Below are 18,669 nucleotides of genomic sequence, written 5' to 3' on the forward strand. Positions count from 1 at the left end.
ATACAGGTAATGTGCTGCTTTAGAATGCTATGTTTCATTGTTTTCAAACATATTTAACATTCCTGATAAGCTTGAGGTGGGCTAATACGTTTTTTAAAATCCACCCATAAAACTCTTCTAGCCTTTTCCTACTTATACAAGTAAAAATAACATAACTTCTCCCTTCAAAGGAATATGATAATTTGCAATAAAGTTATGTTGAAAGAACTAAATTTTCTTTTTCAAAAAAATTCAGGGGTGCCTGTCTGGCTCAGTCAGTACAGAATGCAACTCTTGATCTCGGGGTTAAGTGTGAGCCCCACTCCGGTGTAGAGATTGCTTAAAAATAAAATCTTAAAAAAATTTTTTGAAAATAGGGACGCCTAGGTGGCTCAGCTGGTTGAGCGTCTGCCTTTGGCTCAGGTTATGATCCCAGGGTCCTGGGATCGAGTCCCATGTCTGGCTTCTTGCTTGGGAAGGAACCTGCTTCTTTCTCTACTTGCCTCTCACCCCTGCTTGTGCTCTCTCTCTCTGGCAAATAAATAAAAATATCTTTTAAAAAATTTCTAAATACAGTAAATCTAATCAAATATGATATCAGACCTAGGAGCTCAGAAAAGAGAATTAAAACCACAAGTGTTTAGCATGGCATAAGGAATACAGTCAATGATACTGGAACAGGGGTGCAATGGGACAGACACACAGTAGCTACATTTGTGGTGAGCACAGCAGAATGTATAAACTTGTCAAATCACTCAGCTGTACACTTGAAACTAATGTTGTGTGCCAACTACATGCAAATAAAAAAATTAAAAACAAAAATAACCCACACGTGTTTTTTAAATTCTCTTGTATATAGTAGCCATCGCTGTATACCCTGAAACAGAAATAAGTCTTCCATTACAATTTATGAGTTGTATCTAAGACCTATATAGTTACCGCAACAGAAATTAAAAGGAGGAACACCAGTTAAATTGCGCTTTTCTGTTTATAGTAACATTTGAACAACCACTTACTTGAGCTGCAGCTTCCTCATAACCAGTAGTGCCATTTATCTGGCCAGCAAAGAACAGCCGTTGCACCAAATGAGTCTCAAGAGAAGGAGTGATCTGACGGGGGTCTAAGTAATCATACTGAACACCATAGCCTGACCAAAGAATAAATTATACAAAATAAGTAAAAACTGAGCTGGATTTGTCTCAAACTAGAGATGCAAAGATTATCATTAAATGCTCTTGAAAAACAAAGAATATTTTAAATGCACAGATGTTGGGCTTTGTCTTCTGAGGCTCTAGGCAACTATAACTGTAGCTAAGACCTCCTCATTGTCTGCTAAAACAATGCTGAGCTCATATGGAAGGGCAGCTGTGATTCTCTTTACCTGGCTGAATCATTTTAGCTTTCTCCAAGCCTTTGATGCATGTGATCATTTTCTCTTGTAATTCAGCTGGTAGTGTCACAGATAACCCTTGGGGGTAGATGAGGTCAGAATCCATTCCTTCAGGTTCCAGCCAAACCTGATGTAGACGGTTTGGAAAACGCAAAACCTTTGATTCAATGGATGGACAGTATCTGGAACAGGACAATGAAATTTAAAAATTTAATGAAGCAAACAAAAGAAGGTTGACAGCATTCCTTAAAGTAATGTTTTGTCCTTACCTGGGTCCTCTTGTAGTTTCCTTAATGTGACTATTAAGGTGAAGGTTCTCAAGGACAATCTCATCCACTCTAGGGTTGGTGTGAGTCAAGTAACATGGCAGCTGATCTTCTGGCTAAAATATAGGAACTACTTATAACAATGTTTGCTTCTTTACTAGTTTGCCTTTTACTCGAATAAATTACACACATGATATGCACTTACTTTTACAGACATTAAACCTATGCATAATGCTGAGTACTACTAATGAAGTATTCTTCCCAAAAACAACCCAGGAGATAAAACTAATTTAAACAAGACTGTAGATCTACCAGTTTATAAAAAATATAGAAAATGGAAGAAAATAGTTAAGGCACCAGAAGGGAGAAATCTAGAATGTGGGAAATCCTAGAAATTCTAGAGAACAGATGACGCAGTTTCTTCCACATATAAATGTCAAAAAGAAAAAAGAAAAAAAGGAGGGGAACTGTTGTTATCAGGCATATCATCCAATTCAATGTGTGGCCCTTATTTGGTCCTTATTTTCTGGGTGTGATAATGGTATTGTGGTTGGTTTTTTACAAAGTTCTCATGTTAAAGACATATACCAAAGTATTTATAAGTGAAATGATGTCACTGTAGCTTTAAAACTTCACAAGAAGTCAGGATGCCTGGGTGGCTCAGTCGGTTAAGCGTCTGCCCTCAGCTCAGGTCATGATCCCAGGGTCCTGGGATCGAGTCCCACATCGGGCTCCCAGCTCAGTGAAGCGCCTGCTTCTCCCTCTGCCTGCCACTCCCCCTGCTTGTACGCGCTCTCTCTCTCTGACAAATAAAATCTTAAAAAAAAAAAAAAAAAAAGAAAAACCTCACAAGAAGAAAGTGTTAAGAAAAGATGAAACAGGAATGCCAGAAAATATTACTTGTTGAAGCTGGGTGATAGAGATTCATTATGCTATTTTTTTCTACTTTCCATAAAATTGAAATTTTATAATAAACAGTTTAAAAATATACACACTAAGAAAGTAGCATCACAATTTACATTTTACCAAAGCAAAAATACAAAAGTGACTTGCTCAAGATCGCAGAATACTTGGAGCCACTTATCACAATAACACTCACCAGAAACTAGGACCATCAATTATTAGTCCTCGATTCTAAACACACAATATACCTTTTTTTTTAATAATTCCAAAAGTAGGCAAAAGTAGATTGTACTCTTCAAAAATACCAGTATCATTAAAGACTGAGGAACTGTTCCATATCAAAGAGAAATGACAAATACTATATTTTTTCCTGGATTGAAAAAAAAAACGTTGCTATAAAGAACAATATTGGGACAATCAGCAAAATCTGACTATGAACTATATATTAGATAACAGCACTGTATCAATGTTAAATTCCCCAAATTTCATTACTGCAATGAGGTAATATAAGAGCACGTCTCTGTGCTTAGTTGAAATCCATACTCAAATATTTAGAAGTAAAGGGTCATGGTCTCTACAACTTACTCTCAAATGTTCTGGAAAAAGAAAAGAATAAGGATCAATGTCTATATTACTGTTTTATAGATTAAATATATACATATATCTCTATATTTCTATATAGAGAGATAAATATGGTAAAATATTAATGGTGGGTGAATTTCAATGGTTTACAAGAGTCTTGCAGTATTTATGTATGTCTGCCATTGTTTCAAAAAAGTTTAAATTGGCAAGATTACTGAAGTAACGAAACTTAAGAACTTATGGGGGGGCGCCTGGGTGGCTCAGTTGGTTAAGTGACTGCCTTCGGCTCAGGTCATGATCCTGGAGTCCTGGGATCGAGTCCCACATCGGGCTCCCTGCTCAGCAGGGAGTCTGCTTCTCCCTCTGGCCCTCTTCGCTCTCGTGCTCTCTATCTCTCATTCTCTCTCTCTCAAAAATAAATAAATAAAATCTTTAAAAAAAAAAAAGAACTTATGGGGAAACACCCAATTAGCTAAATTAGCTAATCCTGTTAAATATCACTTTTTTGCACCCTAAGTAATAGGAATGTAAGGTGAATTGTGAAGGAATGAAGGGAGGAAGGGCAGAAGAGAGAAAGAAGAAAGGAAGGAAGGAAGAGAGGAAGGAAGAGAGGGAGGGAGGGAGGAAAGAAAGAAGGGAGAGAGGGAGGAGGAAGGAAGGAAGGGAGAAAGGGAGGGGGGGAGGGAGAGTTAGGCTATATGCTGCTGTGAATAGCCACCGTCAACTGTAAAGTTAAGTTGTCATAAATTACCTTACCTTAATCCACACTGTCTCATTGATAAAACTGAATGGTATGGATGGATTATCTGGTGTCTGCTTGTTTAGAATGCTGAAATTAACCGACTCTTTGGCAATTCGGGGTGGAGTCCCAGTCTTCAATCTTCCCACCACAAACCCCAACTTCTCCAGAGTCTGAGCCAACCCAATGGAAGGCTGATCCCCTAAACGCCCTGCCGGATGTGTCTCCAGTCCAATTACAATCACGCCTCTCAGGAACGTCCCGGTAGTCAGAACCACACTCTCTGCATGTACTGTGCTTCCACCTGCTAAAGGATCAGAAACAGTAAAAATTGTGACCTGTTACCATGGATCTAATTGAAATGTGACCATTTACATTAGAACTACAGAGAAAATCTGTCTTTAGAAACTTGAGAAAGAATTTTAAATGACTTAGAAGACTATATGTTATTAATACCAAGAATCCAAGACAGCTGGGAGAGAGAACATAGTAACATATGAAAACTAATTCACATGTTCCTAAGATCATGTCAGTACTGAAAAGTTAGTCTCAGTTAATTTTTAAAATTAATTTTAGACTCCTGGTTAAGTATGACAGACTACCGCCCTAAGCGGCCTGAGGTGACCTCTGAAAATGGTTCGCTATTTGCTTAACCCAGAAAACCCTACGAAATCATGTAAATCAAGAGGTTCAAATCTTTCTGTTCACTTTAAGAACACACGTGAAACTGCCCAGGCCATCAAGGGCATGCATATCTGAAAAGCTACCAAGTATCTGAAAGACATCACTTTACAGAAGCAGTGTGTGCCATTCCGTCGCTACAATGGTGGAGTCGGTAGGTGTGCCCAGGCCAAACAGTGGGGCTGGACACAGGGTCGGTGGCCCAAGAAGAGTGCTGAATTTTTACTGCACATGCTTAAAACTGCAGAGAGTAATGCTGAACTTAGGGTTTAGATGTTGATTCTCTGGTCATTGAGCACATCCAGGTGAACAAAGCCCCCAAGATGCGGCATAGAACGAACAGGGCTCATGGTTGGACTAACCCATACATGAGCTCTCCCTGCCACATTGAGATGATCCTTACTGAAAAAGAGCAGATTGTTCCTAAACCAGAAGAGGAGGTTGCACAGAAGAAAAAGATATCCCAGAAGAAACTGAAGAAACAAAAATTTATGGCCTGGGAGTAAATTCTGCAAAATAAATGCAAATTAAAAAAAATAAATATGACAGACTACCTCACATTTTTTTTAAGATTTTATTTATTTAACAGAGAGAGACACACAGCAAGAGAAGGAACACAAGCAAGGGGAGTGGGAGAGGGAGAAGCAGGCTTCCCGCTGAGCAGGGAGCCCGATGCGGGGCTCGATCCCAGGACCCCGAGATCATGACCTGAGCTTAAGGCAGACGCTTAATGACTGAGCCACCCAGGCGCCCCCTCACATGATTTCCTCTCCCTCCTAAAACTCCAAGATGAAATAAAGGGGCAAAAAAAGGTATAAACCCAAAAGGACAAGTAATGGGAGAGAACTTGTCAAAAGATGAGAACTCTCAAAATATTCTCAGAAGACAGAAATCAGTTGGAAGAGCAATAACTGATCCAGCAGAGGGGAGAAGGATATAACTCAAGAATATGAGGAGAATGTACCAATGAGAATGAAATAATTTGCCCTCAAAGCCTGCAAACCGGAGAACTGAGAATGAGAACTGAAGAATGTAAGAACAAACATTGGGGCTGAAAACGAAATAGTTAAGTCTGTAAAGGTTTTGTGTGTAGACAGACCTATCTTATGGGAAAATGTTAGCCTTATTCTTTGGGTAATGGGGAATTACTGTTTAGTGGGTAGAGAGTTTCAGTTTAGGATGATCAAGTAGTTCTGGAAATGAGTGGTGGTAACAGCTGCACAACATTGTGAATGTACTTAATGGTAGTGAATTGTACACTTAAAAATGGCAAATTTATTTATTTATTTTTTAAAGATTTTATTTATTTATTCATGAGAGAGAGAGAGAGAGAGAGAGAGAGGCAGAGGGAGAAGCAGGCTCTCAAGGAGCAGGGAGCCCGATGCGGGACTCGATCCCAGGACCCTGGGATCATGACCTGAGCCAAAGGCAGATGCTTAACCATCTGAGACACCCAGGCGCCCTTTTTTTTTTTTTTTTAAGATTTTATTTATTTGACAGAGAGACACAGAGAGAGTGGGAACAGAAGCAGGGGGAGTGGGAGAGGGAGAAGCAGGTTCCCAAGGAACAGGGAGCCCAATGCGGAACTCGATCCCAGGACCCTGGGATCACGACCTGAGCCGAGGGCAGATGCTTAACGACTGAGCCACCCAGGCACCCCCAAAAATGGCAAATTTTATGTACATTTTGCCACAATAAAAAACTGTATTGTTTTGCCTATAAAATATAAACAAGGTCAAAGAGTAACATTAGAAAAAGCTTTTTTAAAGATTTTATTTATTTATTTGACAAGGAGAGAGAAAGAGAACACAAGCAGGGGGAGCGGCAGACAGGAGAAGCAGGCTCCCCACTGAGCAGGGAGCCCGATGAGGGGCTCGATCCCAGGACCCTGGGATCATGACCCAAGCCAAAGGCAGTCACTTAACCAAGAGAGCCACCGAGGTGCCCCAAAAATAGCATTTAAAGTTATTAAATTAAGTAACAGAAGTATAAACAAATAAGGGTATAAAGGTCTGCACTAATAAAAACAATATAATCATTAAATCTGGAGAGGAAAGGAGGAAGGGGAGAGAAAAGGAAATGAAAATAAAACTAATTCAGGAACTATTCAGAGAGGAAAGCCAGTAAACACTGACAGAAGAGAAGATAAAGCACATTATATAAAATCAGTTACTAAAGTGATCACCAGAACAAAAACACAAACTTAAGGGCGCCTGGGTGGCTCAGTCAGTTAAGCATCTGCCTTCGGCTCAGGTCATGATCCCGGGGTCCTGGGATCGAGCCCCACATCGGGCTCCCTGCTCGGCGGAAAGCCTGCTTCTCCCTTTCCCACTCCCCCTGCTTGTGTTCCCTCTCTCTCTGTGTCTCTCTCTGTCAAATAAGTAAATAAAATCTTAAAAAAAACAAAAACAAAAAAAGAAATAGCTCCCAAAAGGAAAGACACAGATTAAGTGGTTAAAAAAAACCAACAGTACAGAACAGTGTGGATAACATGCTATTGCTTTGTGATAAAATACAAATATATCCATATGCATGAAGATACATAAATATACAGATGGAGAGACTACACAAGGAACTAGAAATGTTCCTGAGGAGGAAAACTGATTGGCTGGGGGCCAAGATGAGAAAGAGACCACTTTTCACTCCACATTCTTCTTTGTCCCCTTTAAACTGTTTACCATGTGGGGTGACTGAGTGGCTCAGTTGTTAAGCGTCTGCCTTCGGCTCAGGTCATGATCCCAGGGTCCTGGGATTGAGCCCTGCATCGGGCTCCCTGCTCGGCGGAGAGCCTGCTTCTCCCTCTCCCACCCCCGCTGCTTGTGTTCCCTCTCTCGCTGTCTCTCTCTGTGTCAAATAAATAAAATCTTAAAAATAAATAAACTGTTTACCATGTATATGTATTCCCCATTCAAAAAATTAATAAATCTATAATAGAAATTACTTTCAAAACAGGGGAATTAAGTCAAGAACTGTATTTTAAATGATGAGATTCTCTATCACAGTCCTCTTACCATTTTGTTCCCAGAATGCGAGCTGGCAGCCATATTATCCCCCTTGGCAGAAGACTGATTCTTTTACTAAATCAGTCATTGATGTTTGGTAGCTCACCAACAAAAAGGCCAGTCCAACCCCTAATCACCAGATTATAGAGTAGGGCAAGAAATAAAATTTAACCGTGCACACAGAAATCATCCAGTGTTTTACTGTCTCATTTAAAATCTGAGAGCCTGGGGGCTCCTGGGTGGTATAGTTGGTTAAGCATCTGACTCTTGGTTTCAGCGCAGGATGTGATCTAAGGGTCCTGAGATCAAGCCCAACGTCAGACTCTGCATTCAGTGTTGAGTCTGCTTGAGATTCTCTTTTCCCTCTCCTGCTTGTGCTCTCTTTTTCTCTCTGAAATAAATAAATAAATCTTTTAAAAAATAAATAATAAAAAGAAATAAAAATAAAAACCTGACAGCCAAAGTTCCCTAGACACTTGAGGAAGGCCATGTACATGAAAATAAGCAGCCAAATACACAGAACAAAGAATCTGGAGAAAACAACACATAGATCAAAGGAAACTTCAAAAATCGATAATTAAAATCCTTATATGGATTAAAGAAAATATTAAATTCAGAAAACAAAACAAGATGCTAAAAAACAATCAGAAAAAAAGAACACTTTATAAATGAAAATACGGTCAAATTTAAAAACTCATTACAAGGATTTGGACAATAAATTTAAGGAAGGCTTCTAAGAAAGTATGTCAAAATGACAAAAAAATAAAAATAGAAGAAGCCCAGAAGACCAATCCAGAAAGGGACAGGAGTTACAGAAAGAAAGCATGGAGAAATAATAGAAGAAAATATACAGATCAAGGACAGATTACCAGATTAAAAAGGAACACTTAGTATCCCACCATAATGAATGAACAAAGAGCAGACTAAAGGACACTACTTTCAAATTTCAGAACAAAGACAAACACAAGATCCCAGCTTTTAGAAAGGAAAAAAACCTTTCATATACAAAAAAATGTAAATATGCATTGAGCTTTTTTTTATTGTTGGTTTTTGTTTGTTTTTTAGTAGGCTCCACACCCAGCATAGAGCCCAATGTGGGGTTTTGAACTCACAACCTGAGATCAAGGCCTGAGCTGAGATCAAGTCAGACACTTAACCAATCGAACCACCCAGGCACCCCAGGCTTTTTTTCTTTTTTAAAGATTTTATTTTTTTTCTTCTAGTCCATACTGATTTAAAAGAAATTTTATGTAAATTTTAGTTAGTTAACATACAGTGCAATATTGGTTTCTGGAGTAGAATTCAGTGATTCATCACTTGCATACAACACCCAGTGCTCATCACAAGTGTACTCTTTAATAGCCATCACCCATCTAGCCCATCCCCCACCCATCTCCCTCCATTCAACCTTCAGTTTGTACTGTATTAAGAGTCTCTTGTGGAAAAAAAAAAGAGTCTCTTTTGGTTTGTTTCCCTCTCTCCTTCCCCCACCACATATGTTCATCTGTTTTTTTTTTTTTAATATTTTATCTTATTTTTGAAATTTTTTCTTTGTTTAAAGATTTTATTTATTTTTCAGTTTTTATTTATTTATTCAAAAGAGAGAGCGAGAGAGCACAAGCAGAGGAAGCAGCGTAAGGAGAGAGAGAGAGAAGCAGGCTCCCTGCCGAGCAGGGAGCTCAATGCAGGGCTCGATCCCCGGGCCCTGGGATCATGACCCAAGCAGAAGGCAGACATTTAAGCCATCTGAGCCACCCAGGCACCCCTAAAGATTTTATTTTTAAGCAATCTCTATACCCAATATAGGGCTCAAACTCACAACCCCAAGATCAAGAATCGCATGCTCTGACTGAGCCAGCCAGGTGCCCCAAATATACACTGAGCTTTTTAATAGCAAAACTGGAAGCTAAAAGATAATGGAACAAGACTGTCAAAATTCTCAGAAAAAAAAATTTAACTAAAATTTTATTCTCAGACAAATTAAGAGTCAAGTAAGGGGAGACATTTTGAGATATGCTTAAACACACACAAAAAAACGCCTTCCTTGCTTCTTTTCTTAGGAAGCTACTGGAAGATATGCTCCAGCAAAATGAAGCAGTAAGAAAGAACAAGACTGAAGACTCAAGAAACATGGGATGATGTAACACACCACAGTAGTAAAAGGAAGGCTCAAAATAACGTCTGTGCAGAGGGCCCAGAGAGCAATTGTCCTGATTATAGCAGATGGCCTGTGGTGGTGGTGGGGGGGGCGTTGAGGAAGTTGATGTCTCTGGGAGGGAAGTATCAAAGAAAAAGCAGAATTGACAGATTACTTCACTATAGAGAAAATGGCAGCGGTTTTTCCTTTTTTTTTTTTTAAGATTTTATTTATTTATCTGACAGAGAGAGACACAGAGAGAGAGGGAACACAAGCACGGGGAGTGGGAGAGGGAGAAGCAGGCTTCCTGCGGAGCAGGGAGCCCGATGCGGGGCTTGATCCCAGGACCCTGGGATCCTGACCTGAGCCGAAGGCAGACACCTAACGACTGAGCCACCCAGGCGCCCCGACAGTTTTTTTTTCCTAATGAAAAAGCTGAACAAGTCCACAAGTAAAATAAGCAAATTAAAAATAAAGCAAATATTAACCAAAGGCAAAGAAAAGAGGTCTATGAAAGGAAACAAACAGAACACACTACTTGGATCTGCAGTGAACAATATTTAATCATAATATATAACAATATAATCATAATAATATAAATACTATCAGTCAAAATTTATAGCATAATTACATTAGAAGGATAGCGAGAAGGGTGCCTGGGTGGCTCGGATTGTTGGGAGTCTGCCTGTGGCTCAGGTCACGATCTCTAGGTCCTGGGTTCAAGCCTCATGTGAGGCTCCCAGCTCAGCGGGAAGTCTGCTTCTCTCTCTCCTTCTGCCTTTCCCCTTGCTTATGCTCTCTCTCTCAAATGAATAAATAAAATCTTAAAAAAAAAAAAAAGGATAGAGGGAACGAAAGTAGGGGATTAAAGAGAGCTACTATAAAAAATTAATAATGTCTAATAATAATTTAGGGAGTACAAATATAAGCATATTATTTAGAAATATATAAGTACATATCAAAAGTGAAACTGAAGTGGTTAAGTCTATAAAGAGAGATAACTGTTTTTTATATGAACTTTTAAATTCTATTTGATTTTTGTAAAAGTTATGTGCATGTATTATTTTGATTAAAAAATTAATTCATGGGGCGCTTGGGTGGTTCAATTGGTTAAGTGTCTGACCCTTGATTCTGGCTCAGGTCATGATCTCAGGGTTGTGAGATCAAGCCCCACATCGGGCTCTGCACTGGGCATGGAGCCTGCTTAAGATTCTTTCTCTTCCTCTCCTGGTGCCCCCCCTCTAAAAAAATTAATCCATAACTCCTTTAAATAAAAAAATATATATATAACATTGTAAATATAAATTAAAAAACTTAAAGTCAGGACTAGGAAAAATAAAAATTACAACAGAAGGACCAGGAGAAAAACACATTTATGTAGGTTATAAAGTACTACACTAAGATGGTATAAATGAGCCCAGAATTTGAGCTTCATGAAGATTAAGATGAAAGGAGGAAAATTTTTTATGCAGTCTTCCTTTTCCATGAAGAGAAAACACAACAATTTCCTAGAATAAGCAAAACATCTCCATGTTCTGCTCTAAAATTAATTTTTCACATGGAGTCTGATACTGTTATTATCATCTATAACCAGGTACACACCTAAAACCACACCACTGACACGGCATTTCCCAGTGTGCTCAGGCTCTGGTTCTGTAAGAATAAGGTCTTCTACAGCTCCCTCCTGAACAGTAAGCAGCGGTGTATTTAGGATTTCTTTCTGTCAAAAGAGAACACAGGTTGAAACCTAACAGTTAAATAATCACTATAGTCTCTCCTGTTTTCCTGCCCCATCCTTACCTGCATGTTCTGCTTATAGAGTTTCCTATCAATTTGAGCTCTTAGACCCCAAACAGCCGGTCCCTTACGCCGGTTTAATACTTTGTAATGTACACCAGATTGGTCACAGATTCGAGAACACAGGCCATCCAAGGCATCAACTTCCCTCATTAAATGCCCCTTGCCAATGCCACCAAAGGAAGGATTACAGGACATCTGACCTAAGGAGAACAGACATAAAATAAATATATGAGCACCTTGTACGTAGTGAGTGTTTAATAGGGAAATGTCTGTACAAGTGATTAGAATCATCTCATGTAATAAAACTGAAGCAATCGCCAGAGAGAAAATTAGAAAATCCCAATGGGATGCAAGAGTCATTCAGGGCATCTTGGAAGACAAACCATTGACTGTAGTTCCTTTTGAATCTTTTCCTTGACACATATTTTTACTGGTTCATTAGGTTGCCTTCTCCTTTAAAATGTGGCTTTCATGACTACTTCATGAAACCTTCCCCAAATCAAGCATACTTTTAAGAAGTCCCCTGGCTCTGATTCACTGTTATCAATTGTCTTCCATAAATGCCATCTGCTGTTTTCTTTTTGCTTATTTTGTAAAAATAATTAAATTATAAGCTTCCTGAGAGTAGAAACCATATTTTATACCTTCTCTTTAAATTCCCCCAGTTTTATTTGGAGGTCTAAACTCATGTGGTTATGTCAAAGGTTTTTATGGGAGGTGGAGGGATAGGAAAGCTATGTCAACATCTGTAGGTCCACCATAGCCACCACCAAGCCCTCTGCAAGTTTTTATAGTCTCCATAAGGAGGCTGAATCGTACTGTGATTAGGAGTATGGGTCAGGAATGAGTGAAAAGGATCTGGCTCGATTCCTAGATCTACCACTACAAGCTCTGTCATTTTGGCAAGTTATCTAATTTTCTCTACCTCAGTTTCCCTACTGTAAAAACAGGAATGACAGCTGCCGATTATTTCCCCCCTTCGATACAGAATCACAATTTTATTTAGGTAAACACTCCCTAGGAGCCTTTGTGTTCAGGGAGTGTGACTTAAACTCAGTAGAAATAAATCTTTATTGATCTAAGTAATCATGGTAATCCTGTTTCTACTTGCCACTGTCTGGGTTAGGGATGGGAAATCAGTCATGAGGGGTGACCTACTGGGGTGGGGGCTGTTTTTCCTCTTCAAAGAGATACAAGGAGGAAAAAAAAAACCCTTCTTAGGTTGAAGTTGTCATATCTGGATGTAACACCTGGAACTATTATAGCCATTTTGTAATCATAAGGATAGCTAGCTTGAAGACAATTCAAGAATGGCGTAATGGAGATATTCAAGGAATGAGTCCTTAGACATTGTGGGTTGTTGAATTAACCACCCTAAAACTGACCTACCTGCAAATTTCTTATTAAAAAATAAATTCTTGGGGCAGCTGGGTGGCTCAGTTGGTTAAGTGTCTGACTCTTGATTTGGCTCAGGTCATGATCTCAGGGTTGTGAGATCGAGCCCCGTATCAGGCTCTGTGCTCAGCAGGGAGTCTGCTTGAGATTCTCTCTCCCTCTGTCCCTCCCCCCACCACTCACTTTCTTTCTCTCTCTCAAATAAATAAGTTAAAAAAAATAAATTCTTTTTGTTTAAATTAATCAAATAATAAGGATTTGTTACTTGCAAATGGGAGAATGTACACAAAGCAATTAGCAGTGTCTGGCACAGAATAAGCAATAAATAACATTTACTGATAATTGTTTTATTACCCAGTATAAAACATTTCTCAGTGTAAAATACTCTCTGCTTCTGCTTTTCACTTTTTCAAAAATCATAATTTCTTCGAATTGGCTTTAAAAAATTTTAATCATAAATAATTTTCCATTAGTAGCAACATTTAAAAACTTTTATATGACTTTCTCAAACATGTAAAATATTACTATTGACATAAATACCCCTACATGAATATCTTAGAAAAGTGCTCCATACATTGCATAAAATCAATAAACACAGTGAATATTTACCCTATCACTGAATTTATATGAAAGCAACCAATTTGCATTCCTGAGTTTCTAATTCAACATATTATTTCACATACAAATGTGAAGCTATTTCTTTTTTAAAGATTTTTTTTTTTTAAAAGACTTTATTTGTCAGAGAGAGAGAGTACAAGCAGGGGGAATGGCAGGCAGAGGGAGAAGCAGGCTCCCTGCTGAGCAGAAAGCCCGATGCAGGACTCAATCCCAGGGTCCTGGGATCATGACCTGAGTTGAAAGCAGATGCTTAACCGACTGAGCCACCCAGGTGTCCCTAAAGATTTATTTATTTGAGAGACAGAGAGAGAAAGCATGAGTGGGGGGAAGGGCAAAGGGAGAGAATCTTCAAGTAGACTCCCTGGAGTGCAGAGTCCCATGTGGGGTCTATCCCACAACCCATGAGATCATTACCTGAGCTGAACCAAGAGTCAGATGCTTAACGGACTGAGCTACCCAGGTGCCCCAATGTTAAGCTATTTTATTGAAGAGTAAGAAAGAATAGTATAATGAATTCCCAGGTATCGATTCAGGTCCAATCTTACATCTTTTATAGCTCTACACACTTCCTTCTCTTCCAGACATTGTATGAACTATAAATGTTTCAGACAAGGTCTTCTTTGTTTAGAGAAAAAAAAAAACCTACAATAACTTAATCACACTTGAAATATCAGATTAATGAATAAGTAATCAAAATAGAAATTAGAAATGTGAAATGATATCACCAAGTATGATTTTTCTCTATTACTCTGTATCACTCTTAAGTAATCCTCTTCCAATCTTTAGAGAGGATACATTTCAGATACTTTTATTTATTTTTTAGATTTTATTTATTTTTTACTTATTTTTTTTAGATTTTATTTATTTGAGAAAGCGAGAATGAGAGAGAGAGAGAGCACATGAGAGGGGGGAGGGTCAGAGGGAGAAGCAGACTCCCCGCTGAGCAGGGAGCCCGATGCGGGATTCGATCCCAGGACTCCAGGATCATGACCTGAGCCGAAGGCAGCTGCTGAACCAACTGAGCCACCCAGGAGCCCTTTTTTTTTTTAGATTTTATTTATTTGACAGAGAGACACAGCGAGAGAGGGGAGAGTGGGAAAGGGAGAAGCAGGCTTCCTGCGGAGCAAGGAGCCTGATGTGGAGCTCGATCCCAGACCCTGGGATCACAACCTCAGCTGAAGGCAGATGCTCAACGACTGAGCCACCCAGGCACCCCTCAGATACTTTTAGATCAGAGCTCATAACTCAGTGATTTGCTGGTGATGTTTTGCTTCGTATACATGAAGCTTTTGTTAAAAACAAACAAAACAATGAATGAGGATATACTTTCCAGCTCACCACTGTTCCCATTATTCCATGTTGTTTTACACATTTATTTATTTATTTATTATTTATCAGAGAGAGAGTGTGAGCAAGCACAAGCGGGGGAGCAGCAGGTAGGAGAAGCAGGCTCCCTGCCAAGCAGGCCCTTTATTGAATTACTGTACATTATATACCTATTTGTAAAACTTACATTTGTGAAAATCACATGCAAAGAAATCCTTGTCTTTTTAAACCGCTGAAAACTTTTTCTCAAATATATTTATCAATGTTGAGCCCCTCTCCTTACGGGCATAAAAGTTGAACATGCCACTTTTCTTTTGCTTAGCCCTCAAGATCTTTCTCTACATAGAACTCCAGGAAACTATCCTTCATTCCCAATCACGTGGAGTTGGAACAAGAAAGTCTATTTGTCATCTGTGTTCTTAGGTAGAGACTAACATCCCAAGTGTGGTACTTGGGGTTGGCAATGATAATAAAAATGTATAAATCAGTCCATTTTTCACTCTACTAAAAAATTTAAGTTGGCTATGTGGAAAAGCTTATGGTAAAAAAATAGTTCAACATCTGAACCACTTAATGGGTCAGGCACTATTCCAGATGATTTGCATGTATTTTCTGATTTAAACTTTATACAGCAAACTGAAGTTGGTACTGTTATTTCTATTTCATAGAGAAAGAAACTGAGGGTTAAATAAATTGTCCCTTGTCCAAGGTTACACAGCTAGAACTCAGTGAAGCCTGGACTGAAATTCAGAATGTCTAACAATCTCTTTAATGTTGAACATTTCCATGAAATGCATAGGTAATAAGACACAGAATAAACAAGTGCACAAGGCTTTTCTCTTTCATTGTGAAATGCAAAAATAGTTGGCAAAAAACCATTATTTTCCAGGTTAGTAGAAAATAAAAGACTTCCTGCCTCTCATTTCATTATTGGTACATGATAATGACTAAATCACAACAGGGCAATTCTTGCCTTTTGCATTCTTAGGTCCATTGAACCTTCTAAGTCAAAGCTATCTTTCTGAGGCCACGTAGAAATATTTAAGATACTCCACCATATTAAATTACCGTACAAATGAGATTTTGATTCAAAACAAAATTGTCACCCACTAAGCTCATGTATAAGAGTTATTATCTCTGAAATGCATTTATTTAAAAAGGAAACGGATTGTATTGCGTTGGTAGAATAATATGAATATGGATTTTGATAAGAATCCCTTTATCCCTCACGGAACTACATTACTTATATTTAATGATCATCTTAGTTCAATAATACTTTTTTCATTAAATTTTTAAGTTATGGGGCGCCTGGGTGGCTCAATCGTTAAGTGTCTGCCTTCGGCTCAGGTCATGATCCCGGGGTCCTGGGATCGAGCCCCGCATCGGGCTCCCTGCTCTGCTGGAAGCCTGCTTCTCCCTCTCCCCCTCCCCCTGTTTGTGTTCCCTCTCTCGCTCTGTCTCTCTCTGTCAAATAAATAAAATCTTTAAAAAAATTTTTTTTAAGTTATTATTGAAAGGTAGTATCCAGTCTTTATTTTTTTTAAATGTAAACAACAGTGAAATGTATAATAAACTAAGTGTAATCTTTTGGGTAACGAAATCACCCCCGGGGTCGCCTAGGTGGCTCAGTCGTTCAGCTCTGCCTTGGGCTCAGGTCATGATCCCAGGGTCCTGCTCTGCCGGAAGCCTGCTTCTCCCTCTCCCACTCCCCTTGCTTGTGTTCTCTCTCTCGCTGTGTCTCTGTCAAATAAATAAATAAAACCTTTAAAAAAAAATCAAATCACCCCCCTCTAAAAGAATCACTGTTAACAGTGTGTATTTCTCTACAGTTACAAGCTGAATGGTAATTCTTAAAAAGTATTTCAGTATCAAATATGTGATTTATTCACAATTTTTGCAAAATAGTTAATATTTCTACTGTTCACTCGAGCTAAATGCAGGAGGAAAAAAAATATAGGTTTGCATGATTTACAAGATGATGTTTTAGCTAGCATCTATTAAGGTGCTAGAGAGAGGTCTTGCTTTAAATTATAGCTGTCCACCCATTGCCTATTAAGCGGTTAAAAGCACTGCCAGTTCCTGAGTACAAAATTAGGAAACAAACACCAGATAGAGATATAGAATGCAATAGAAAAGTAGCATCGTTCTTCAAAAGGGCTTCACAAAATCTCGAGAAAAACACAAGTGTCGTTTAACAAGTAATTCCTAATAAATGTTAATTCACTCCATTTCCAAAGCAACAAGCTAGTAAAGGGTAAATGACAACAATGAAGTAAGAAGCTATCAGCTTTTCTTAGTTTCCCCCTTTCCCAAAGCACGGACCCCAACTCCCTCAACTAATTACTTCTGTCAGCAGCAGCACAATACATGGTCCACGTAACAGCCTAATCCAGGGCTCTGGGCCAGGGCTACCTAATCTGTGAAACTCAAATTAGGATAAAACCACAGACACGAGGATTCTCGCTAGCCTGGGGAGAGGAGAGGCTGCCCGCATCAGGCCACTGGGAAGCGGTGAAGGGTATTACTGGCAGTTTGCGTCCTACGCCAAGCTCCACGCTACCCGAACTCCTCACCGATCGTGTCCACGCGGTGGGTGAGTAGCAGAGTCCGGGAGCCGCACCGAGCAGCAGCGGCGGCTGCCTCGGTCCCGGCATGTCCTCCGCCAATGACTACCACATCAAAGTTCGCAGCCACGGGCGCCGCGCTGTCGCCGATCAACCGGGCCAACGGAAGGCGCTTTTTGCTGAGGGAAGCCGCGACACAGAGACCACAACCTCGGAGAGAAAACATAGCTGGAGAAAGGCAGAGTCTGACCCTGAACCTGACACGAACTAGGCGCAAAAACTTAGGAGGGAAAGCCTTCGGGCCGCAGCCATCTTTGTTCTGACGTCACAGCGTAGCAGTTTACGTCCAGCGTCAGCGCTGATTGGGGCTTTGTCGCGACTTTACTGCAGAGGCGAGACCGGGTAACTGTGCAGGTGGCCCAGCTGGTGAGAACCTTGTTTCATGGTCCGTGGAGGCCTTTGATTACGTATGGCTGTGAATTGATGGCTTCTACTTGGCCATATTCTGTCCTTTTCGGCGATTGGCAGCCCTAATCTCCAGTTGGTCACCTACAGACAATAATTTTGATCACTTTGCCTTATAAGATTCTTTGAATTTTCTGGTAAACTATCACCTGGACTTGTTTGTTTATAAAGACTAGCCTCTGAATAGGAGGAGATTCGAAAGCAGTTAAAATATATTTGTGGATGAAAGATTCATGATGGCTAATTAGGGGAATCAAATGGTTGAAGATTAAATGTCCAGCCTTTGGAAATTGACTTTTTTTTTTTTTGGACATTTTTAAAGGCTTCATTAGAGAGGAAACCTTTAACTGGTTAGTGAAACAACCCATGTGGTAGTTTTAGTCAAATGATTATTGAAATCTATCAAATAGAAATGGAAAACTTTGAGACTTAAAGAAGATATAACTTCGTTAGCCTTCCTGATCCCCCACCTCTGTAATTATTGTCAGCATTTTGTTGCTAATGTTTCCTAGTTTTTGTTTGTTTGTTTGTGTTTTTTTTAAGGATTTTATTTATTTGTCTGAGAGAGAGAGACAGCACAAGCAGGGGACGGCAGGCAGAGGGAGAAGCGACTAAGGGAAAAAAAGCAGGCTCCCTGTTGAGCAAGGAGCCCAATGCGGGACTGGATCCCAGGAGCCTGGGATCATGACCTAAGCCGAAGGCAAATGCTTAACGGACTGAGCCACCAAGGTATCCCACCTCCTACTTTTTTTTATACAACTACTCATGCTACTATTATTTTGCACATACAACACTGATTATATTATTTTTCAGTTTGCTTTT

General features: G+C 39.5%; 1 protein-coding gene and 1 pseudogene across 2 annotated transcripts in view; one reads left to right on the plus strand and one right to left on the minus strand.

Annotated features, from left to right (window-relative positions):
• Nucleotides 1-17,802, minus strand: part of MTO1 (mitochondrial tRNA translation optimization 1) — a 31,730-nt gene extending 13,928 nt beyond the window's left edge. Inside the window, exons 1-7 of one of the 2 annotated variants that reach the window (XM_027601773.1) lie at nt 17,392-17,802; nt 11,480-11,679; nt 11,282-11,399; nt 3,877-4,163; nt 1,639-1,751; nt 1,361-1,551; nt 996-1,126 (exon numbers count right to left, since the gene is read on the minus strand). In XM_027601773.1, the coding sequence (XP_027457574.1) occupies nt 996-1,126; nt 1,361-1,551; nt 1,639-1,751; nt 3,877-4,163; nt 11,282-11,399; nt 11,480-11,679; nt 17,392-17,608 (1,257 nt within the window). In that variant the 5' untranslated portion in view covers nt 17,609-17,802. Of the gene's footprint in view, nt 1-995; nt 1,127-1,360; nt 1,552-1,638; nt 1,752-3,876; nt 4,167-11,281; nt 11,400-11,479; nt 11,680-17,391 lie in introns of both variants that reach the window. The other variant, XM_027601772.1, reaches the window with a different exon arrangement.
• Nucleotides 4,183-5,046, plus strand: LOC113926620 (annotated as a pseudogene).
• Nucleotides 17,803-18,669: the final 867 nt, after the last annotated feature.

This window comes from Zalophus californianus, chromosome 7 (genome assembly GCF_009762305.2).
Source record: "Zalophus californianus isolate mZalCal1 chromosome 7, mZalCal1.pri.v2, whole genome shotgun sequence".
NCBI classification, from domain to species: Eukaryota; Metazoa; Chordata; class Mammalia; order Carnivora; family Otariidae; genus Zalophus; species Zalophus californianus.